General features: G+C 43.3%; 1 protein-coding gene across 2 annotated transcripts in view; it reads left to right on the top strand.

Annotated features, from left to right (window-relative positions):
* Positions 1–24863, top strand: part of RAB3GAP2 (RAB3 GTPase activating non-catalytic protein subunit 2) — a 113127-nt gene that overhangs the window by 65505 nt on the left and 22759 nt on the right. For both annotated transcript variants that reach the window (XM_077485788.1, XM_077485789.1), the window contains 10 exons: positions 1480–1696; positions 3411–3554; positions 3942–4024; positions 5753–5817; positions 7357–7447; positions 10531–10658; positions 13038–13251; positions 14098–14195; positions 20172–20277; positions 24205–24365. In XM_077485788.1, coding sequence (XP_077341914.1) covers positions 1480–1696; positions 3411–3554; positions 3942–4024; positions 5753–5817; positions 7357–7447; positions 10531–10658; positions 13038–13251; positions 14098–14195; positions 20172–20277; positions 24205–24365 — 1307 coding nt within the window. The remainder of the gene's footprint in view (positions 1–1479; positions 1697–3410; positions 3555–3941; positions 4025–5752; positions 5818–7356; positions 7448–10530; positions 10659–13037; positions 13252–14097; positions 14196–20171; positions 20278–24204; positions 24366–24863) is intronic.

The following is a 24863-nucleotide window of genomic DNA, read 5'->3' as shown; positions in this document are numbered from 1 at the left end:
TTTCAATGCATTGTGGGAGTTTGGAATGTACTGTGGGATTTTTGGAGTGTCCCCTGTGTATTTTTATTGAAAACGCCCATAAACGCTAACGCTAATAAACGCTAGTACAAAACGCTGTTAAAAGCAAGTTTTTCAACCAGCGTTTTCTGCCAGCAATCTGGCGTCCAGAAAAAGCTTTTTTGAGCTTCAGTGTGCATGGAGCCTAAAAGATAAGTCAGTCAGCGTCTCTCCTCTCTGCTTCTCCATGCTCATTGGAGCGATGAGCTGTGGCGGGGCGGGGTGTGGCCGTCTCAGCGGCTCGCTGAGAGTGCCATCAATCAAGGCATCTGGTGGATCCAGACTTGGAAGTCGGGATGACGCGCTGCCTCAACTGATGGCAGTGACGTCAGCGGAAAGCGGAATTCAGACCGCTCTCCGCTGAAAATGTGTCACAGAAGTGCAAAAGTAATTGCACTCCTGTGACCCAGAGGAGAAGCCCAGCCTAATCAGCTCAGGCTAGACTCCTCCTTTTAACTAAAATAATATCTGGTGATCCTGCCATGACCGTCTTTGGGCAGTTCCTGTTATGAGGGGACAGTGCTTTGCCCCAGCTCACAGTTGATCTCTTGAGTTGTTACCCTGTCACATGCTGATCGGGTGGAACCTAATGCTCCTAATACAAGCATGTTTTGCTACTGTTAAAATAAAGAAGCCCTCCCTTAAAGAGGAAGTAAACCCTGATGGGTTTACTTCCTCTTTGATTCCCTGCAAAGGTAAAGCATAATGGACTACTATGCATCGCATAGTAGTCCATTATGTGTCACTTACCTGACACAGGAGCCAGTGAAGTCACCACTGTCCCCTGTAGTTCCGAACGTCCATCTTCTTGGTGGGTCTCCATGGGTCTCGCTGCTCCGGCGCTGTGATTCGCCGGAGCAGCGATGACGTCACTCCCGCGCATGCGCATGGGAGCCGACACTCGCGGCATATCGCCGCGATCTGCGGCTTACCCAGTGCGCCTGCGCGCCGCTGTCTACGGCGCCTGTCTTCAGGTAAATATCTCCTAAACTTATACAGTTTTCTTTCTTATTTCTTGGACCTACAGGTAAGCCTTAATCTAGGCTTACCTGTAGGTCAAAGTGATTTGTAATTTTTTACAACCACTTTAAAAATACAATGCAGCCTTTTTGAAGTTTGTTTATACGAGAGGAAGCAGAGAGGCTTCAGGAGATCAACAGTGCTGAGTTGCAACAACAGAGGAAAAAACTGTGTTTTAGTGTATGACACACAGTGCTAAATTAAATGTCGTCCAGTTAAGGTTTACATCTACTTTTAATTCTGACTTTACCAATTTCCAATACGATTTGCCTCGGCAGTAATGACATTATGGTTAGCTATATCCAGCGTTCATCTGACATCCAGTGATCTAGCAGAGGCGGAGGAATTGCATATGAGGTTGTGTGGCGTCATTTATCATTCCTCCTTGGTTGTGTCTTCCAGGCTATCGAGATGCTCAGATTGGATGGATGCAAATTACGGAGGACCTGCAAGAGAGGGAATCTGAGAGAAGCCATTATTCTCCATTTGGTGGTGTTCAGGGTCCATGCCGGGTGGCCCAGTTCCTCGTCATCTATGCCCCTAGACGGGGAATCCTGGAAGTGTGGAGCACACAGCAAGGACCCCGTGTTGGAGCATTTAATGTGGGCAAACACTGCAGGTGGGGACTAGTCCAAAAACGAATCCGTTCAGTAGACTAAATTATTATACAGGATTTATATAGCGCCAACAGTTTGCACAGCACTTTGCAATATGGGGGCAGACAGGTCAATACAATACAAATCAATACAGAGCGATCAGAGGGTCCTGCTCGTTAGAGCTTACAATCTAGAACTAAATTAATGGAGCCTATGTTTTGGATCTATTGTCAGCCTCATTTATCTAAAACTGGCCACACACTGGTAGAAATCATATTAAAAAAAGTTCTTTCTACAAACATTTGTTTGATTTTTTTTTTTTTTTTTTTTTTTTTAGGTAGGAGCAGGGAATTTTTTTTCTCAAATGAACACATTTCTAACAGTGAATGGTGTTTTCATTTGTGAAAGTCAATTTGTTCCAACCATGAATGTAAAAAGCTAACCTTTTTAAAGTATTTTTTTAAATGACATTCATCATTGTGGTATCAAATGTACCGAGGAGAAAATGCTAACTGCCTGACTGTCTCTCCATTTAGTGCTTTCTCAGTCCAACTCCTGATCTCCATTATTTTCATTCAGCAGCTTAGAAAGGTTTGATGCCACTGAATCAGTGAAATCAGTATAGGTTGTCTTTAAAGTATATGTAAGGCAAAAAAAACAAGAGGGAATGAGTATTAATGTTCCCAACGTCAAGGGGAAAATCTCTCTTTTAGACAACGGTCACTGGTTTTGTCTTGAGATATCCAGTTTTGAGAAGATCAGGGTGAACACTGGTGCCAACCACACAATGGCTCCATCTTTCCCTTCGCCTACCCGCCCCTCGTGTTCATCAAGTGGCTTTTCTTTCCAATAATTTTCATTAAGTATTTCAAAAAGGTGCAAAAAATACAGACGTTATGACACATATTCAGAGTGTGCAATAACTTATTACAGAAAAGTATAAAGAGGAAGTAAAGTCTTCCTTTTTAATTGTACCTACAGGTAAGCCTATAATAAGACTTACCTGTAGGTACTGTAAATATCTCCTAAACTTGCACTGTTTAGGAGATATTTACTATATACGCCGCCGCCTACATCATCGGCGCATGTGCTCTGAAGCACATCAGGGCCTTGTGCTGTGACCGGCGGTTACCGCCGTAGCCCGCAGACCTGGAAGAAACACCAGGGAAGATGTCAGCCATTTCAGAGGTGTGCGGGTGCTGCTGCTGGGGGCTTCAATCTAAGGTAAGTATTTCATAATGAGCTAGTATGCGATGCATACTAGCTCATTATGCCTTTGTCTTGCAGGTTTTTTTAATAGGGTTTACAACCTCTTTAATAGAAAGATAAACGTAATTACATCATTCCCGTGATGTGATGCAGAAGGCATTAAAGTGAAACGTCTTATGGAACACATGGAAAATTCTGTTGCAACTATGGCCATATGAGCCAGTCGGAGCATCCAATATAACTAAAGACCAAGCCCTGGTGTCTCTAGTGCTCACCTGCTGTAAGTACAGTCGGGCGATGCTCCCGATAGCTGGGGAAATTATTTAAAATAAGGACCAAATGGACATCAAGTGACTTTTGACCAACTTTCAACTTCAAGACAAATTAGGTGCAGTGCTGCAATCTGCAAAACCCGGTCCAATGTATTGATAAACGTGGACCAATATATTGTAGTAAATGTAACTGTAATTGTGTGTGAAAAGAACTAGTGCCCTTTATGTTTTAGCTCACTGACTCATTTTGTTTCAGATTGCTGTGTCCTGGGTATAAGATCATGGGTTTAAATAACGTCACCAGTCAGGGTTGGCAGCCGCAGACGTATCAGATTTGTCTGATTGATCCGGTATCAGGAAATGTACGGACGGTGAATATCCCGTTCCACCTGGCACTCAGGTAAGAGAGCTAAGCCACACTTGGAATAAAACATCGCTATGGGGCTCATGAATATTGCAAAGTGGATATCTGCTCTCCCTTATAATTTGTAGTAAAACTGCATAATATGGCCTGCCCATTTATAATATTCATGCCTTGGTGTGGAGTCTGTGGTATCCTACAAGGTTCCCTCTACTTAATGCAGCAGAGAGAAGTCTATTATTGAAGGAGAGCCGGTCAGGTCCCCCTTTTTTTCTTTTTTTTTTCTTTTGTTTTACAACGTGTCCTTTAGGCTCATTTGTCTGAACCTCAGTCACTTAGATTGCAGAAGGCACTACTATATGTGAAGGATACATTTTTGTGCTGCATTTTCACATTTTATTATTTCTTCATTGTTTCTTGTTCCAGCGACAAAAAGTGTGAACGAGCCAAAGACTTGCATCTAGTAAAGAAACTCCGCACATTATTAAAAGCCAAATCTCCAAATTACGGTAAATAAAAATGTTACGCTCTTATATTTTATCATATGTGGAATAATGTTATGTTTTGTCATTGCACTTTAACCACTTGCTTACTGGGCACTTAAACCCCCCTCAGTCCCAGACCAATTTTCAGCTTTCAGCGCTGATGCACTTTGAGTGACAATTGCGCGGGCATACAACACTGTACCCAAATGAAATTTTTATCATTTTTTTCCCACAAATAGAGCTTTCTTTTGGTGGTATTTAGTTACAGCTCGGAGTTTTATTTTTTGCTAAACAAACAAAAAAAGATGCAAAAAAAAAAAAAAAAAAAATCATGTTTTAATAGTTTGTTATAAAATTTTGCAAACGGGTCATTTTTCTCCTTCATTGAAGTGCGCTGATTAGGCGGCACTGATAGGCTGCATTGGTGGGCACTGATGGGCTGCATTGGTGGGCACTGATGGGCTGCATTGGTGGGCACTGATGGGCTGCACTGGTGGGCACTGATAGGCATAGTTAAGGCGGCACTAATAGGCACAGATAAGGCGGCACCGATGGGCACAGATAAGGCGGCACTGATGGGCAAAGATGGGCACAGATAAGATGGCACGGATGGGTGGCACGGATAAGTGGCACGGATGGGTGGCACGGATGGGCACTGATAGGTACCACAGATAGATGGGACTGATGGGCACTGATAGGTGGCACTGATAGGTGGCTCTGATAGGTGGCACTGCTGGGCACTGATGGGCGGCACTGCTGGGCACTGATGGGCGGCACTGCTGGGCACTGATGGGCGGCACTGGGGTGCAGCACCTGAGGCAGATTTTGGGTGGCACTGTGGGTGGCACTGCTGGGTGGCACTGTGGGTGGCACTGTGGGAACTGCTGGGTGGCACTGTGGGCACTGCTGGGTGGCACTGTGGGCACTATGGGCACTGCTGGGTGGCACTGACAGGGGGGCACTTACTTTATTTCAGGATGGCACTGCGGGTGGCAGGTGGGCACTGGCAGGGGGCAGGTGTCCTTTTAAATTTCTGGCCGTGATCGGGACTGATGTCCCGAACACGGCCGCCGGCGATCGGCTTTTTTTTTTTCTCCTCGCGCTGTCAGCGCGAGGAGGAATACTAGCCGATTACCGGCTCCGTTTTATCACATGATCAGCTGTCATTGGCTGACAGCTGATCACGTGATAAGGGGTCGGGATCGACCCCTTACACGGATCGGTGATCAGGCGAGTCTCACGGACTCGCCGATCACAGAGCGCGCCGCGCGCGCCCCTCAGGGGGCGCGCAGGCCGCTCGTAACCGGGACTACGTCAATAGACGTAGTCCCGAAAATGTGGGTCCGCGCTATTGCCGTCATTTTGCAATAGCGCGGATCCCAAGTGGTTAAAAATAAACTGATTCAAGTGAGCAGACTTTTTTTTTTTTTTTTTCTTTTTTTTTTTCTGACAACTCAAGAGTGACAAATATGTTGTTTTTCTAGAAGGCCGTTGGGTGGCACTACACTGTTGAATGCATAAAGCATGTTAAATGACTGATGTATAAAGAGCATATTGAAAGCAAATAGTCTTACCAATGGCAGTCAGTCAGTTTACCATTTATTTTTATGTAATCTAGATCTGAAAATGAAACAAGGATTCTGGTTGGTTGCAGTCAAAACCAAATTTCAAGCAGTGCACTTCTCAGCTAAATTTAAAAAAAGTGAAAAATTTAGTAGACTTAGTAGTCCTCTTTGTGGTATTTTTTTTCAGAGCGACTTGAAGCAGAAGCAAAGGAAATTCTCTTAGACATTAAATATCCAGCAACTAAGAAACAGGTATGGTAACATTATTATTATTATTATACATGATTTATATAGCGCCAACAGTTTTACAATGTAGAGGGGGGGACACGACAATACAGAAGGGACAGGAGGGCTTTGCTCATAGAGCTTACATTCTAAAGGGGAGGGGGTGGTGGTACAAAAGGTAATAGCTAAAATAATTTGATGGGAGTGGCTCGGGGACAGTTGTTAGGTGGGTGTGGGATAGGCTTCCCTGAATAAATGAGTTTTCAGGGATCTCCTAAAGGTTGAGAGGTTAGGGGCTGGGTTGACATACTGGGGCAGGGAGTTCCAGAGGATAGGAGAGGCTCTGGAGAAGTCCTGAAGGTGAGCATGGGAGGAGGTAACAAGGTAGCTAGAGAGCAGGAGGATGATTTGGGTGATATCTGCAGATGAGGTTGGTGATGTAGCTGGGGGAGATGTTGTGGATGGCTTTCTATGTTGTAGTTACCATTTTGAATTTTATACGGTGGGGTAGGGGAAGCCAGTGAAGGGATTGGCAGAGAGGGGCAGCAGTCATGGATCAATTAGTGAGGTGCATTAGTCTAGCAGCAGCATTCATAATAGACTGAAAGGGGGAGAACCTGTGTAAGGGTAGGCCATTAAGGAGAGAGTTGCAGTAGTCAAGGCAGAAAATAATCAGGGAGTGAATAAGTTGCTTTGTGGTGTCATTAGTCAGGAAGTGTCAAATTCGGGAGATGTTGCGGAGGTTAAGGCAGCAGGATTCAGCCAATGATTGGATGTGGATGCTGAAGGAGAGGTCAGAGTCAAGGATTACATCCAGCACCCTGGCATGAGTGGAGGGACCGATAGTTGTGCTGTTGATCTTAATGGTAAAGTTATGGGGGGGGGGGGGGAGGACCAGGAAGGAGGAAATATTACAAGCTCAGCTTTAGAAAGATTTAATTAGAAAAAGTGGTGTGAAATCCATACCAAGATGTCATTCAGTAAGTTTGAGATCCGTAAGGAGATCGAGGGGGTGAGTTGAGGAGTTGAGAGATGGCTCTGGGTGTCTTCGGCGTAGAGGTGGTATTGGAAGCCATGGGAGGTTATCAACTAACCCAGGGAAGAGGTATAGAGCAAGAATAGGAGGGGCCCAAGGACAGAGCCTTGGGGTACCCCAACAGAAAAAGGAAGAGGAGCGGAGGAGATGGAGTTGTAAGTGACACTGAAAAGTGACACACTGACTGAAGGTCCGTTTTAATAATGGGCTTGTACAAGCAAAAATACCTGGTTTTATATTCCATAAATCTGATTGTTTTTGTGTCTTCAAAGTGTGTATTTACTTCCTGTTGATTGTCACTCACTGGACCCCTCCATTTGTGTCATTCCAAAAAAAGGTGACATTTATTGCAGAGAAGTGAGTGACAGCTGTTCTAGCTAATAAAGTCTGCAGCATAGCTTCTTCTTCTTCTTTTTTTTTCTTTTTTTTTCTTTCTACAGGGATTTGGCATATATGGTGTGCAGATCAATAAGCAAACTGACATTGTATAATTTTAAGTACCTTTTCTCTTTTCTGTGCTGTATATCCAGGCTTTAGAAAATATCCTCGCCAGCAACCGCATTCCTCTCTCCACGCTTACCAGCATTACGCAGGCTCTAATGGATTCTTTACAGAATCAAGGTAATGGCTATCATCTCAATCAATTATTAAAACATGACAGTTACTTTTTGCACAGTACTTCAGTAGATTGTTTGTGTTAGGTCATTTTGATATGGCCACAGAATTGGTGCACCAGGCAGTGGCCGCCTGTTAGGCATGATAAATACATTTATCTGTGTTTACTCTAACCTTTCAGACAAATACAAGATACTACAGGTATTTTAATCTGACTCAAGGATTAACTGTGTTTTGGTGCGACAGTGTCAAGGCTATCCTCCCTTAGTGCCCATTCTTCACTAGCTTTGAATTTGTATGCCACCTCCAGGTCAAAGTGATTCTAAAGGAAGAAGGTTTTTTTAAACTTTTAATGCATTCTACTCATTAAGGGAAAAATCCCTCTGGATGCAGCTTCCCCCAGCCCCCCTATACTTAACTAAGCCCCATCTCAATTCAGCTGTTTGCATGAGCGCAGCTGCTCTCCTGGGGTCTGTCTCTCCTCATTGGCTTACACAGCCATGGGAGCCATTGGCTCTTCCTGCTGTCAGTCACAGCCAGTGAGCCAATGAGGAGAGAGTGGGGTAAATGGACAATGTCCGTTCACAGGAGCATAGCTCAGGAGCAAGCCTGCTCTAATGCCCCTGTAGCAAGGGGCTTGCTATGAGGGGCTCTCGGAAGGGGGAAGGAGCCAGGACCACCGTCGAGGGACCCAAAAAGTAGAGGATCAGGGCGACTCTGACTCTGTGCAAAATCATTGCAGGAGAGCAGGTAAGTATGACATGTTTTTTTTGTTTTTTGTTTTTTTAACCACTTCCCGACTGCCTCACACAGATATACTGTGGCAGAAGGGCACGTACATGCAGATTAACGTACTTGTAAATTGCTCTTTAGGAGGTGGCTCAGGCGCGCCTGCCGGGAGCTCCGTGACCGCGATCGCGTGTCCCACGGACTCGATCTCTGCAGGGATACCCACGATCGCCTCATGGTGAGGAAAAATGGGAAGATGCTAATGTAAACGAGCATCTCCCTGTTCTGCCTAGTGACACTGTCACTGATCACAGCTCCCTGTAATTGGGAGCGCTGATCAGTGACGTGTCACACACAGTGCTCCCCCTCACAGTTAGAATCACTCCCTAGGACAGTGATGACGAACCTTGGCACCCCAGATGTTTTGGAACTACATTTCCCATGATGCTCATGCACTCTGCAGTGTAGTTGAGTATCATGGGAAATGTAGTTCCAAAACATCTGGGGTGCCAAGGTTCGCCATCACTGCCCTAGGACACACTTAACCCCTACACCGCCACCTAGTGGTTAACTTTTTTTTAAATTGATCGCTGTATTAATGCCAATGGTTCCAAAAATGTGTCAAAATTGTCCAATGTGTCCGCCATAATGTCGCAGTCATGATAAAAATTGCTGATTGCCGCCATTACTAGTAAAAAAAAAAAAATTATCAAAAAATAAAACTATCCCCTATTTGGTAGACACTATAACTTTTGCGCAAACCAATCAACAAGCACTTTTTGCGTTTTTTTTTTTTTTTTTTTTTTTTTTACCAAAAATATGTAGATGAATACATAGCCTAATTTGAGGAAAAAAAATGTTTTTAAATATTTTTGGGGGATATTTATTATAGCAAAAAACAAAAATAATAAAAAATTTTTCAAAATGGTCGTGCTTTTTTTGTTTATAGCGCAAAAAATAAAAGAGGTGAACAAATACAACCAAAAGAAAGCTCTATTTGTGGGGAAAAAAAAGGACGTCAATTTTGTTTGGGAGCCATGTCGCACGACCGTGCAATTGTCAGTTAAAGCGACGCAGTGCCGAATCGCAAAAAGTGCTCTATTCAGGAAGGGGGTAAATTCTTCTGGGGCTGAAGTGGTTAAATTACAACCTTTTAGAATCACTTTAAGGCCTTCCAGTTTGCCTGAGCGGGGACAAGTAGGGTAGGAAGCATTGAGGCATTTCTGCAATGGAGAATGCTGAAACAGGTGGCAGTTAAATATCCAGTAAACCAATTTAAAATTTGCTAATGGCAGTTAATACAGGCGTCCTGGAATGTGCCTGTATTGCAAGATTTTGTTTGCACTAGTATGGGGCACAAGTGCACGCCATGAGTGAGAGTGGCCATATGTAGGAGATAGAAATCTGATGTGGAAACTGGGTGAGACAGTGGAGGGAAGGTTAATCCTCATAATGATAAATGGGGAGCTGCCAATTTCTTTACAGTAAAATTTGACTACCCCAATGCAAATTATGTACATCCTCTCCCCCTCCATATCTCTTTTGTAGCCAAGTGACTTGTTGGGCTGCTAATTTTCACTTAAGTAGGGTGTTGATAGTTCTTTTGTGGCACAGCTAGTAGGGTTTTTAAAAAGCTGCTGATGGGTATAAAGTTCTGGCATTTAGATCTCAATGCCCCTGGTCCACCTGAATACCAAGTCTTTTTGATCAGACAAAGCTTTGCCACATCCTGGCAAGGTCAAATCTTGCATGCCACATTTCACACATTCCCTATGGCATGCTACCCAATGGGAATGTGTTGTGGTGGGAGAGATCGGGTATGCTCTGGCACTACTGGGAAGCTTCTACCTGTTCAGAACTGCCCAGCCTTTGGCAGAGCATTAAAACTACTACAGATATGTTACCTGCACTTCATACCTGCCATTATAGGGCCCATTCACACCAGATGCCGTGGGATGCATTTTTGACTGCATTCCAACTGCATAGACAGTCCAAAATCCAGGTTATCCCATGGGTATAGTTCACACTATTGCAGTGTAGTGAAAAAAAGTAGAGCATGCTGCATTTCTCTGCACTGCAAATGCACAGAAACACACGCATTTAAATGCACAAAATGCACTGCAACACTGCGCAGTACACATAAAAGCCTAAAGTAGATGGAAGCGACCTCAAAGAAAATGCAAGCTTAGGAAAGATGCACCGCAAATGCACATCACTGCACGTGCAAAAATGTCCAGTTTCAGGTGTGATAGCTTGTTGTGTGCCCCAAGTCTGCCTAAATTAGCCAACAGACATTTTATTTTGTGCTTTTGATATCGTTTTGTATTACTCTGATTCCGTTTGTGCTTCCCTTGGTGCAGAGCTGGAGTGTGTGGACGAGAGTCTACTGGTCTTCTGTCAGTACAAATTAAAGCTTCTACACCTCTATGAATCGGTCCAGAAAATCACTTCTGTCACCATGGAAACTGCCTCCACTCCCTCGACTAAAGTAAGCCTTTTACTCAGTCTAGCAAGGGTCCTTTGATGAAACAAAACCACAGAGCATACAATTATGTTCTGTTCTTTTAAAACATTTCACATAATCTCAGGAGGTAAAGGGAAACAGTTTTGAGCATTCAGTAGGTAGGCATTCTGAAGACGAATTCCAGGCAAACTTCTAAATACAAAGATGAAATACGGATCATCCATCAATCAAGATGAGACATCCCACCCACTGTGTTCTTTTTTAGTTACTGGGCATGGAGAAGGGAGGGACTGGGCTGTCATTTAGGATCTGTATACACACCCACATGTGTGATGTCCATATCATGTGACCCGAAAAGCTCAGCTCAACAAGGAAATATTCTCTCCAGTAATAGAGACCAAACTGAGCTGAGCATGTGCAGCTTTACTACTCTGACTGTGTCTTATCTGGCCTTGCCAAGAGAGACCCTGCAGGAGGGGGAGGATCTGTGCATACAGGATCAAAGAGTCTTTTTACACAGTGCAGAGGATTAACCCCTTAAGTTCTACAGTTTGTAGAACAAGAATGCTATTCTGCATATACAGACAGATTTTACTGTTGTGGGTTTAGTAACACTTTAAAGCTCTGCGAACGACAGAGGGAGAGCTTGGTTTGGCAAGCTGACTTTTTGTATTTGCGCACTCATTTGTGAAGTGCTGGAGACACACATCCAGTGGCAGAACAGAGAGAGGGTACCCACAATAGAAACTGCTTCAAAAATTTGAATCTTTTTTTTAAAACCGAGGACAGTAGGTTAGGGTACACTAAAAGGGAAAACTCATGACTGATTTTATTTTTTATTTTTTGTAAAAGTGTCATTAAAGGTGAGCCTGAGTTGAGTTGAGTTGCATCCTGATATAGCACGGTCCTTTACCCTGTAGGGTCCCGACACGCTGACAAACACATATACACATACTAGGACTAATTTATAGACGGGATCTGATTAACCTACCAGCATGTCTTTGGAGTGTGGCAGGAAACCCGCACAGGGAGAACATGCAAACTCCAGGCAGATAGTGTCGTGGTCAAGATTTGAACCAGCAACCCTATTGCCTAGCAGCAACCTAGCCGAAACCCTATTGCTGCTAGGTGAGAGTGCTAACTACTACACCACTGTGCTGCACTCATTTTAAAGCCTAACACTTTAAAGTGTTTGTTAACCCTCCCCCTCCCCTCCCCCCCCCCAAAAAAAAATAATTGGAGATTCTGGTTCCTTAAAGCAGATTAAACAGCACAGTGCTTGTGCTTTGTAATCTGCCCCTCTCTAGATGGTAAAAAAAACACCTGCCTGGCTGAACCTGCAACTTCCTATAGCCTCCTCTCTGCACTGACCACAATAATCAGGGCTGCTGAGCCCTGACCACCATGGTTAGCGTACGTTCCTCCATCATCTGCAGCCCTGTTCTGCCCTCCTCTCTCCCCCTCACCCCCTCCTCTCTGCCTGTCAGCTCCGCCGCTATTATTAAAAATAAAAAATTTTAAATGGTCACTGCCAGCCCCTCTATTACAGATAGGCATAGCACATGTAACTAGCTTTTTAGAGTGATCTTCAGGGCAGTCACGTGACTTTTGGCTGGTTTCCAGGGCTACTGCAGGAGGGGCTGAGCAGCCATGTGATATCCCCGGCTTATGTCAGGGTGAGATCTCACTACCTCCTGCAGAAGCCATGTATTGGAACTGTAAAGCGGCTGCGAGTCGTGACCGACCTGAAGATCGCTCTAAAAAGGTATTTATATGCCTCGTTTTGATAAAAGACTTATACAGTGTGGTATGCATAGCTCTAATGGAGGGACTTTCAGTGATTTCTATGTTTGAGTTCACAAACACTTTAGAATATTGTGGCCACTTCTGACTATAATTTTTAATGAGATCCTCCAGTTTTTTTTACTTTTGTGTTCCATATTTTGATGATTACATTTCAGTACAGAATTGATTAGTTTCCCTCTAGTAGTAATCTGTATATAAAACATTCCACTTCAAAACCCAATTGAATGAATGCTGAGGTAAGGCAACCCATTTTTTTTTTCAGTCTGTCATTTAGGCTCCATTCACAATAGTGCGATTTCAGATTCAACTTAAGTCACACAGAATCACATGCCAAATGAAATAAAATTGTTTTCAATGGTGCTCCTTTACATCAATGCAACTCAGCACAGTGTGATTTTGGAAAAGGTTCCTGTACTACTTTGGTCCGATTCCACTGTGATTTTGGCCCCATGGAAGATGCAAACCACATCCAAGGAGCACTAGATAATTGCAATGAAACTCGGTTCAAAATCTGATTGCAGCAGTGTGAACCCAGCCTTAAATATCCTGCCTTTATTATGTATATCATAATAAGAGGTGACTTTATATATTTTGCAGGAGTTGGCCCAGTTATTAAGACTGGAGGAAGATGAATTGATAAGACTTCAAACTATAATCAGGAACTACAGGCAGGAACACACCAGGTCTGGCGTCCGCTTTGCAGAGGATGAAGATGGAATACTTCCAGTTAAGACTTTCTTGGAGTACCTGGAGTGTGAACAAGACTCTATTTCTGTGAAGAAGGTCAGCACAGAGGAATATATAGCTTTAGGTAAGCAGGTTTGGTTAACTATTTCATTTTCTAAAATGCCATTTGAATGCAACGGGTCCTTTTATATGTGACAAAATATTGGCCCATGTCAGGGGGCTTTGGGCTTGTATCGATTACATTAGTTTGAGACTATTTCATTGATAGATGCGTTTGATCTGCATATGGCCTACTTAAAGTGGGTTTTGCATCCCAATTGACTTGTGTGGGAATAAAAAACTCATGTGAAGAAAAAAAAATCCCATTGACACAGACCCTAATACTGTACACGATCCCATAGCAAGCTCAGCACAATTAGCTAAAATTTTAATAAAAAATAATTCTTATTTATACTTTTCCTCAGTTTGCTCCGCTTTAGGCCCCTTTCACAAGGTCTGATCAGGTCCACCTATCAGTTTTTCAGGGGTTCTGATCAGACAGTCTCCAGTCTTCTGCAAGATTTTGGAGTGCATCTGGGGGATTCGGTGCTCATTCAGCCAAAAGAACATTTGTGGGGTCAGATACTGATGTTGGATGACTAAAGCTGGCACCCGGCCTTCCAGTTTATCCCAAAGGTGTTAAGTATGGTTGAGGTCAAGGCTCTGTACAGTTCATTCAATTCCCTCCGCATCAGGCTGGTCAGACCATGTCTTTATAGAGCTGGCTTTTGTGCAGAAGGGCAAAGTTATGCTGAATCAGAAACGAGCTTTCCCCAAACTGTTACCACAAGGTTGGAAGCGTACAATTGTCTAAAATGTCTTTTGTATATTGTAGCTTTTAAGAGTAGAGCGGTGATGTCAGCTGACTGTCAGGAACTCTTAACAAATCTTTAAATGAAAGTCTTTTATATTTCCATTCTGCTCTGCACAGGAAGCTTTTTCTTCTGGAAGTGTCTACACGGGGAATGTTCCACCCAGGACATGTGCCAGACTCTGGAGAGTGCAGGACTAAGCCCTCAGATACTACTGGTAGGACATACTGTACTGTAATCAATGCTCATCAAGTCATGTAGTACAGGAGAGGATGATCCATGAGTACAGGCCAGAAGGCTGCTGACTGGTTAGAAATGACCGTGGTATAGGCTGTTTGCTTGAGAGGACAAATCAAGTTTCTCATGAAGCTCAGATAGAAGAAGTAGAGGTAGCCATTACTCTGCTGCTTTAGAAGGAGTCCATTTCAGAATTACCATGTACAGGCCAGTAATTGCTTTCAGAAGATGTTAAAGTGATATTAAAGTCTTGCTGTTTGTTATTGTTTGTTATTTTTAAACCAAAAAAATGTTATACTTGCCTGTTTCTGTGCAGTGGTTTTGCACAGAGCAGCCCAGACCCTCCTCTTCCCAGGGTCCCTCCTTGGCATTTCTGGCCCCTCCCCCTGCTGAGTGCCCCCACAGCAAGCAGCTTGTTGTGGGGACACCCGAGTTGAGCCGCATCTCTGTGTGTCCATTCAGATATGGTGCTTCAACTAGCCCCTCTCCTTATTGGCTCACTGATTTTGATTGGCAGCAGCGGAAGCCAATGGCGCCCACTGCTGTGTCTTTGCCAACCAGGAGGAAGAGTCCCAGACAGCCGAGGCTCAACTTAATGCATTAAGATAAAAAAAAAAATTCTGCCTTTAGAACCACCTTAAAGAAACTGTCACCTTCCCATTCCGGGCAGAACGACAGGGCCATTTGGTTTCCTATTTGCTCCACCTTAGCAATCCTACCATCCCGGTGAATTACATCACTGGAAACACTGACACATGGGGGAGGCACATATGTTCCCCCCATACCCATATGCTTAGCTTCTTTAAAGCAATGGAGCACGTAAATAGCTCAGCGGGGATCGCTCCGTTGATCCCCACTGAGCCGGCAGATGACAAGTCCGCCTCTGCACTCTGTGCAGGGACGGACCTGTCTGAGCCCCGCTCTCCCCTATGGGGGATCGGATGATTACGGACCGCCTGTCCGTTTTCATCTGATCCAGTCCACCAGACGGATGAAAAATAGGGTTTGCATCCGTCTGGTTTTAGTGGAGCGGATCGGACCGGGGCTGATCGGATGTCAGTGGAGACATAGAGGTACATGGAGCTCCCGTGTCAGTTTTTCAGGCGGATCTGAACGGTCCACAGGTGTGAAAGGGGCCTAACAGTGTGAATTTGCTGTCCCCTCAAAATAATTCAACACACAGCTTTTAATGTCTAAACCGCTGGCAACAAGAGTACACCTCTAAGTGAAAATGTCCAAATTGGGCCCAAAATGTCAATATTTTGTGTGATCACCATTATTTTCATCCACTGCCTTAACCCTCTTGGGCATGGAGTTCACCAGAGCTTCACAGGTTACCACTGGAGTCCTCTTCCACTCCTCTATGACATCACAGAGCTGGTGAATGTTAGAGACTTTGCACTCTTCTACCTTCCATTTGAGGATGCCCCACAGATGCTCAATAAAGTTTAGGTCTGGAGACATGTTTGGCCAGTCCATCATCTTTACCCTCAGCTTCTTTAGCAAGGCAGTGGTCATCTTGAAGATGTGTTTGGGGTCATTATCATGTTAGAATATTAAAATGAATAATGTGGCGCTTACTCAAATAAATGTGATATATCTATAAATATTAAGGTGTCTCACCTAAGATACTATAAGTTTACAAATAAAGTATGGATAATCCTTCATAAGCAATACAGTGCAATATTCCAAAAACGATACTTGAAGACAATAACGGTGCAAATACCAATAATGAATAGTGATAAACTTTTCCTTCAATAATAAAGTGCAATAATTACAAAGTAACAATACAGTGAATCAATGTGAACGTGCCTAATCATAAAGTTCAGATAAACAAAGTGGTTGTGCAAAACAGCAGGGAGATCCAATTTGTCCAAATGCTTCCACCATCCGCTGTGTGCTAGTGGTTTGCCCCAGCCTCTCACCTTGGATAGAGAGCCTCTGTATAAATGTAACTCCTAGTTCCACGATGAGCTAATCCTTTTTCCAGGGACACCCAGCCAGATGGATAACAACTGCTTGCACTAGCGATGTAAATTCCTTTACAAGCTTTTCCTAACCATCATATGCAGTTTACATGTAATAAAAAGAGGGCTCCTTGGTGAAGTATTTAAATAAAATGTATTACAAGAATGTAGTAACTCGCAGTTAAAATTAGCGCTGTTCAGCTTCACAAACAAAGGAACTTCCGGTGTCGGCCGGGACCAGAAGTTCCTTTTGTTTGTGAAGCTGAACAGCGCTAAGACCATGACGCACCCACCACCATGCTTGACTGTAGGCAAGACGCACTTGTCTTTGTACTCCTCACCTGGTTGCCACCACACACGCTTGACACCATCTCTACCAAATAAGTTTATCTTGGTCAGTTATCTTGATTTTTCTTCATCAGACCACAGGACATGGTTCCAGTAATCCTGCTTGTCTTCAGCAAACTGTTTTCAGGCTATCTTGTGCATCATCTTTAGAAGAGGCTTTCTTCTGGGATGACAGCCATGCAGACCAATTTGATGCAGTGTGAGGTGTATGGTCTGAGCACTAACAGGCTGACCCCCCCCCCCCCCACCCCTTTACCCTCTGCAGCAATGCTGGCAGCACTCATACATCTATTTCCCAAAGACAACCTCTGGATATGACGTTGAGCATGTGTACTCAACTTCTTTGGTTGACCATGGCAGGGCCTGTTCTGAGTGGAACCTGTCCTTTTAAACTCCTGTATGGTCTTTTCCCCTGTGCTGCAGCTCAATATCAGGGTCTAGGCAATCTTCTTCTAGCCTAAGCCATCTATATGTAGAGCAACAATTCTTTTTTTCAGATCCTCAGAGAGTTCTTTGCCATGAGGTGCCATTTTGAACTTCCAGTGTGAGAGAGTGAGAGCGATAACACAAAATTTAACACACCTGCTCCCCATTCACACCTGAGACCTTGTAACAATAATGAGTCACATGACACAAAGGAGGGAAAATGGCTAATTGAGCTCAATTTGTAATTTTTCACTAAGGGGTGTACTCACTTTTGTTGCCAGCGGCTTAGACATTATTGGCTGTGTGTTGAGTTATTTTGAGGGGACAGCAAATAAACACTGTTATACAAGCTGTACACTCACTAATTTACATTGTAGCAAAGTGTAATTTCTTCAGTGTTGTCACATGAAAGTATATAATAAAATATATGCAAAAATGTGAGGGGTGTACTCACTTTTATGAGATACTGTATATATACAGTATATATCTGCTAAAATACAATTTTAAAGAAGAGCTGTAGCCAATTTTTTGTTTCATTTTGGATATAGTAAGGGAGGGTTAAGACTGCAGTCGGTATTTATTTTTGCTGTCTGTGTCCCATTGGGAAGATTTCCCTTCATTTCCTGTCCCATAGCCAAAGCAGTAAGTGAGAGGAAATCCCTTCAAAATGATGGAATCCCTGGTTGTCACCAGAACTGGTGTCCCCAATTGGACGATTTCCCCCTTTATTCCTGTTCTGGCAACAACCCAAATTTTGGGATTATCTTTTTTACTTTGACTTTCAGTGGTAACAGTAAATGTGACAAATGGAGAGAGTGAATCTCCCTAATGGGAGCACAGACAGCAATAAAAACCTTACAGATATTCTTATCCCTGTCTACTACATCCAAAGCAAACAAATGTTTGCCTTTTAGTTATACTTTAAGTATTTAGATTTTTTTTAAAATCAGGGTGATATAAAATATTGCATATTAATAATTGTATATTTCCAGTTTCTAGCCAGCAGGTGGAACTATAGGCTAATTTTGGAATATTTAGTAGACTATCATTAACTGCTCTGTTGACAAAAAAATGGTTTGCAGAGCTCATTGGCTAAAGCTCAAAGAACACACTCAGCTGAATGAGTGTGAGGAGTGATTTATGGGAGGGTCACATCCTGTCCTTCTGCTCTGTATGGTTCTATAAGAGGGGCCACAAACCGGTGGCCCTCCAACTGTTGCGAAACTACAAGTCCCATGAGGCATTGCAAGGCTGACAGTTACAAGCGTGCCTCCCACAGGCAGAGGCATGATGGGACTTGTAGTTTTGCAACAGCTGGAGGGCCACCAGTTTGAGACCTCTGCTCTTTATAGACCTTCAGTTAGAGTCAGAAGGTCAAAAGAAAACCAGATCTCCTGTGCACTTTATAAAATCAAATGTTCTCTATGGCACCATTAAATAATGCTGTTTGTTAAAGAAAAATTTATGAATAGTAAAATTAAATAGCAAAAAAGCCCTCTGATTCCTCCTGCATTGAATTGTACTGCCCAAGAAGGTAGAGAAAGAAAGCTACGTGCAGTATTAAGGGGTACTTTTGAAAGACACAATAAAAAGTCACACTTGCAGCAAACGAAGGGTTAAAAGGGCTCATCTGCATTCAAAAAGTAATCGATGGTGTGGTCCTCAGGAAGAGACTGGAGCCAGCATGGAACGCACGTGGAGCACACGTGTCGTCACGGATCATACGATGCTTTCCGGGAGCACTCCCGGTAAAGGGCTTCAACCGAAGAGAGAAGAACTTGATAGGCTACGTGCTCGGAGTCACTGCTCCTTCAAAGGGCCCCAGTCTCTTCCTGATGGCCACAGGACTTCTCTAGGGCTGAGGTACATCTCTGCAGCACCACCGGACAGAGTACCACTGGACCCTGAATTGAGAACCACACCATGGACTACTTTTTTAATGCAGATGAGCCCCTTGAACCCTTTGTTTCCTGTAAGTGTGACCTTTTATTGTGTCATTAAAAGTACCCTTTAATACTGCACTTAGGTCGCTCTTCCTTTCTCTACCTTCTCTTACCTACTACAGAGTCAGCTCTCTGAGGACAGCAGCAGCCTTTCTAACCAGCCATGATACCTACTGATTTAACCCCTGAACTGCCAGTTATCCGCTTAACCCTTGAACTGCTATATGTAATACTATGGACTAATTGCCTAGTTACCCAACATCCCAAGTATTGTATGCACTTGTATCTGCACTTACAGTTACAACTTCCTCTTTCTAACTATACTGTCTGCCCTCATATGTTAGAGTGCTGTGCAAGCTGTTGGTGCTATATAAATCCTGTATAATAATAAATTGGAAAAGAGGCACTTTTCTCACTGTCTGTCTTGCCAATACTTTTGCTCTGTTTCTGCCTTTTACTGTCACATTAAAGTGGATGTACACCCGATATTTTTTTTTTTTTTTAATGTCATAATGTAGAGTATACGATTTCCTATCATTTAAGCCCAGTCTTGCCACAAAGAGTTAATCCAGCTCTGAGCAATCCTCTTTTATTGTTCAGTGAGATAAATCTTGACAGAGAAAAACTTTGTCAAATCCTCCCCCTTGCTGTGAGTGACAGGTGATTTACATATCTCGTGCACTAGCCTAAGACACATGCATTATTTTTAAATTCCCTCCCACTCCTTTCTTCTGCTGCTCTGCAAGGATTGGCTGTTCCACAACTCAGCATGATTTGGCATGCTGAAGTCATGTGGGGGCTTTTCTGGGTTTTGACTGGATGTTAGTGATCATAGCAGAAGTTCAGTGTAAGAAATACACAGGAGAAAATGCATGGATAATGGGAGTGTAGAGGTGGGCGGGGAGTCTACTGACATCACAAATCCACCCACTGAGCCCTGGAAAACAGACCCACCCACAAAATCTGCAGTTTTTCGGGTCTCATAGCAGACAGAGGGGAGACATTTGACAGATGAGTACACATGCAGGAGGCATGTAAATCCTTCTAGATAACCAATATTGCAGTAGTCTAGAAAGGATGAGAGTGGCTTTACATCCACTTTAACCTATAAAGTCTGGTGACCACACCAATCCCTGTCCCACTGGATTTCAGAGTGCTGAGGTTGCAGTATAGATGGGTGTTGATCACTGGACCATCCTTGAGTACAGAATTTGTTTGTCAGTGAATATAGATCGTGCTATAAAGTGATTTGTCTTATTTGTCTTGTTCCAGTCCTTGCTTCTGAAAGTCTGGCTGTCAAAGGAGAAAGAGATGACAGAGAGACCCCAATCCCTGTGCTGCCTGCATAGCATGCTGTCTCTGCTGAGTAACATGAAAGGTGGGTGCCTGGCTCTGTACTACAGACTCTGTCATATGTACCGCTGACCCTGCTCATGTAAGACGGACCAATTTGAAGCTAAAGCAGATGTTTATATTTGGGTGCAGTGTGCAATATGACATTTAAGGAGATTATCTGAATAGAGTAAGGTGTCGTGGTGGGTGGGTGCATATACTGGAACACACAACTGATTTTTTGTTCAGCCATCATACCTTAGAACAAACCTAATGGGTGTCACCTTTTTGCATAATTTCAGCTAAACGAGGGAAAAGGCTTCATTGTATATCATTGTAAAATGATTCAGGTTTTCATTTTGCCCTTTAAAGAGGAACTCAACCCATTGATTTAACAGTTTCTCAAAACAGTTACTTTTAAGGAATGCCACAAATGATAACTGTTACAGTTGCTTGTGCTCTCAGTCGAACTGTCAAGCCATCAAATGTCTGGTGTCATAACGGATCACATGTGCAGCACCATGGCAACTGCAGATCAAATAGAGGCAGTTTCCTCAGCTGCAAAGTATAGAAGGGTTTAGTTTTGCTTGAAATGCTATACATTGGCTCAGTGTAGTAGTCTGTCACTTTGCTCTATAAAGCTGAACTCAAGGCAGATTTAATGAAGCTCCAATTATTACAGATAATTTCTTTCATATTAATAACTCTGTTTAACATAAAGCTAGTACAAATATCCTAATCTGTCTTCACATTAGCATCCTGTCATCCCCAGCAGCACCGGGGAATGAAGGGGCATCACTAAGAACCAATCAGCCTTTGCTGCCTTCACCTGTGCTAACAGGCAGGGGTCCTGTACAGCCTAATAGGGACCACCTGAAAATATCAAAACAATAATTTAACCGAAAAAAATACACTAAAATCATTATTAGTGGACACACATCACATGACTTACAAAATTCCTGCTTAGGTGAAAAGATAAGACTGTATTGAGTTGATAAAGTTCTGTGTGTAAATAGAGTATTGGGTCTCACTCACATAGGTGCTGTGGCCTGTATATGGTGAATCTGCATTTTTTTTTTTTAATGTATCTATTGCTGTATGCAGGTAGCCTATGATACGCTATGGGGATGCAGCAGCTATATGAACACAGCCCCATGTACTAATTTGACAAGCATTTGGATGCCCTTGTACAGCCCCAAATACAGACAGTATGCATTCAGGGCCACTCACCCACACTTATCATTTAAAAAAAAAAATTCAACGCTGCTGGTGGTGGGGGCTTGAGTGAAATATTAGGGGTCTAAATAGACAACTGACATCTCACCTTTAAGACAGAGAAAGGAATTGAGGATTCATAAACTGAAGCATAGTAAACAGATTACAATGCTCAGTTATCAATGGACACAGGACAAAGGTTGTGACAGCTGATACATCCCCTTGTGTATCCGCAACACCACGGCGTAAGAGCAAAAGCCGGGAGCGGTGGGGGGAGCTGGGCACATATGGGGCACACAGAGGGGGGTGATGATCAGATGTGGCAGGACAGGAAGGAGGATAGTTGCGGGGGAGGAGGGGCAATTGCAAAAATGATGCACTGTGTGTTTCATCCCTCCCTTCAAAAGCTGAAATCCAGAAAGGAATTACAAAAAAAAAAAAAAAAAAAGCTGAAATCCTGGGAGAGGGGGAGAGAACAGCTTTCAGCTGCTGCAGAGAGAGCAGCACAGTACATTGTTCCTGTAATTTCCCAGTCCCACCGATCCCCCTGTGTACCCGAGTCCCCCTACAGGAGGACTGGTGGCCCCCTCCATCAGCCGCCCTGATAACGGGGAAAACAAAGTGAAGTAGTTATCAGTATGTTGCCGTCACTGTATTGTCCAGGCTTCAGGTAGGAAGGTGACATCCGTGTATCGTACTTTAAAAGAACAGACACTGGGAATGTCTTCTTTATCGCTTCACTACCTAGTGAGTCACTGATATGGAACAAGGAAGCATCTACTATTATGGTCCTGCTGGCAACATTTTATCATTACTGATGAATATACCAGACTTATGGCTTCATCACTCACAAAAAGGGCCAACAGGAATATAACTTAGAACTCTGGACCTAATATCTTTCCTTCTTCCCTCTCCATATAATGACCACTAAGGAAACCACCTACCCCTTCAAACCTACTATAACCACTGTCACCACTCCCCTTTATCACTGGTGTTATAACCCTATTGAACAATACGAGCAAATATGTATACACGCCGGTCACCCGTATGAAGACCAGTATGCTATAATCAGATAGTCTTAGTTCTTTCTGGGGTTTTTGTGTTTTTGTTTGTTTGACATGCTCCATTAGGGAGAAAACCTAAAACTAGGTATACTGCCTATACTTTAACCACACCAACATATTGGCTAATATGTTTGACAAGCTCTCTAACGAGATTCAGCTCTTTTTGTTCCTTTCCTCTGTTACTGTAGCGGTTGCCTCCGCAACACTGCGATTTTCTGTATGCACCTTTTATAAATAAAAATACTTCTGATAAAATATAAAAATAAATCATCTATTGAAATTACAACTCCCAGTCTGCAAAGCTCCTCTAATTAAGTAACTCATTAAAGCGGAACTAAAGGCAGAAATACTCCACTGACCCTATCTGTTGGTCCACGGTTTGACAACCGTGAGGTCCCTTGCCAGACCCTTTCCCCGGCTTTTTACTCTTGTTGTCTTTGGCCTTCTTGATTGGCCAGTATGGAATAATGTCACGCCCACAAATGCATGGGAGTCTTTTTTTTTTTTTTTATATATTTTTATTGAGCAAAAAAGAAAAATTTAAACAATACACATCAGTCGAAAAGTAAGACAGTATCTTACGAAAGACATATATACGAGAGAATATAAAACAACACAGAAGAGAAGGAGTAATACACCCCAACGACCCAAAGGGCCACAATATCAAGCAGTTTAATTTTTCAAGATAGAGGAAAATGAAAAAGGGAGATGAGAAGAAGGGGAAAAAGAGAAAAAAAGAAAGAAAAGATAGAGGGGAGGGGGGGGGGGGCGGCGGGTAGAGGGGGGGGAAAGGAGATAGGGAATGGCACCCTGGGAGGCGAGGATCACCTCATAATCCGATTGCAGTATGGTAACAAGAAAAACATGAAGATGAGAAACAGTATCATCTATACATACATAAGACCCCTACATGTAGGACAGTAAAAGAACACTAATGTTTGGTACAAACAGAAATCCGAGTCCAGGAAGGGTCATGGAGATGCAGAAGGGGGAGTAGAGGGTTGCATGTCCTCCAGTGCAGAAGAGATAGGGTCGAGCATGTCCTGTGGTAGTTGAGCCAACAAGAGAGTGGGGTCCTGTGAAGGAGAAGAGTTGGCGAGGGGTGATATCAGCTTGAGTTTCCCCAATGCATTGCCAATGATGGGAGTCTTTCATCCCGGCACAGCGCCGGTGTGTGCAGCTCCATGTACATTCCTTGAAAGTTTACAAATAGGCAGGTAAGGGTATTTTATGGCAGAAGAGACATTCAGGCCGGGTTCACATATGTCTGCCCGCGGTTCCCAGCATGGGGTCCGGTGCATCCCTGTTCACCTGTTCAGGTGTGAATCAGGTCTGCATTTTTGCCTGAATTCGCACCGGAATCGGACCCAAAGATGCACAGGATCCTTTTGGAATGCGGACCGCGGCCGCTCTGGACATGTGTCAACCGGCTCCATTGAGAGAAAGTCACACTCACATGTCGTGTGAATTGGATGTGCAGAAACCCTCATCCATTTGGGACATATGTGAACCCGGCCTCAATGTATCTTCTGCAATAAAAGGCCTGCCTGTTTGCAGTGTTTTATTTTTTTTTACATTTACTCTCTCTTTAAGTAGTAAAGTAAGGATGAGGGCAACAATGTTTGTAACATTAAATATATGTTAGCATTGGTTCAGTACTGGTTGTTTTATTTATTTATTTATTTTACTTCCAGTGGCCATTGATGAGTCTTGGGACTTGCAGTCTGTCTCCCCCTGGTGGCAGCAGATGCGTACTGCATGTGTTGAGTCTTCCAGCAATGGAGCTGCTCTTCTGTCGGCTCATGTTGGGCACTCGGTTGCGGCCGGCATCGCCAGTGCACTGGCCGAGAAGAAGGTAAGTGTGCAGCACAGCTAGGTTTTTTTTTTTATGAGCAAAATGCTGCCCATTCCCAGGTTTTCTGGCATTTATTAATAAGCTGGATTACAGATTTTGTGTTTGTCAAAACACATTTATAAGAAATGAATATTGTGTTTATAACAGGAAACCTGATTTTTCTGTGCTGCAACTAAAGCTGAGCTCTGGGCAAAACAATTATTTGATAAATAGTTAGAGCTTTGCATACCCATCATACCCGTCACAAATCATGAATTCTTTTAAACTTATCGTGTTCTTTTTCTTCAAAATATTGATGAATTGGTGTTTTTTCTGAAGAGGCCCCTTCTTCCTGTGAGAGCAGCTAATTACTACTGTCCTCTTTCTATCAATCGGAGCGTCTGATCACCTAAACACCCTATTAAAATTCAAGTTAGATAGCGCTGATATCACCATGTCTGTAATACACGGAGAGTAGTAGTATATGCACTGCCTAGCATTATCCTCAGGCTTCATTTC

The sequence above is a fragment of the Lithobates pipiens genome, unplaced genomic scaffold (genome assembly GCF_037356315.1).
Source record: "Lithobates pipiens isolate NorthernLeopardFrog02 unplaced genomic scaffold, aLitPip1_a1.2 Scaffold_18, whole genome shotgun sequence".
NCBI classification, from domain to species: Eukaryota; Metazoa; Chordata; class Amphibia; order Anura; family Ranidae; genus Lithobates; species Lithobates pipiens.
The sequence above is the reverse complement of the archived record's forward strand: the minus strand, read 5'-3'. Positions and strand labels throughout refer to the sequence as shown.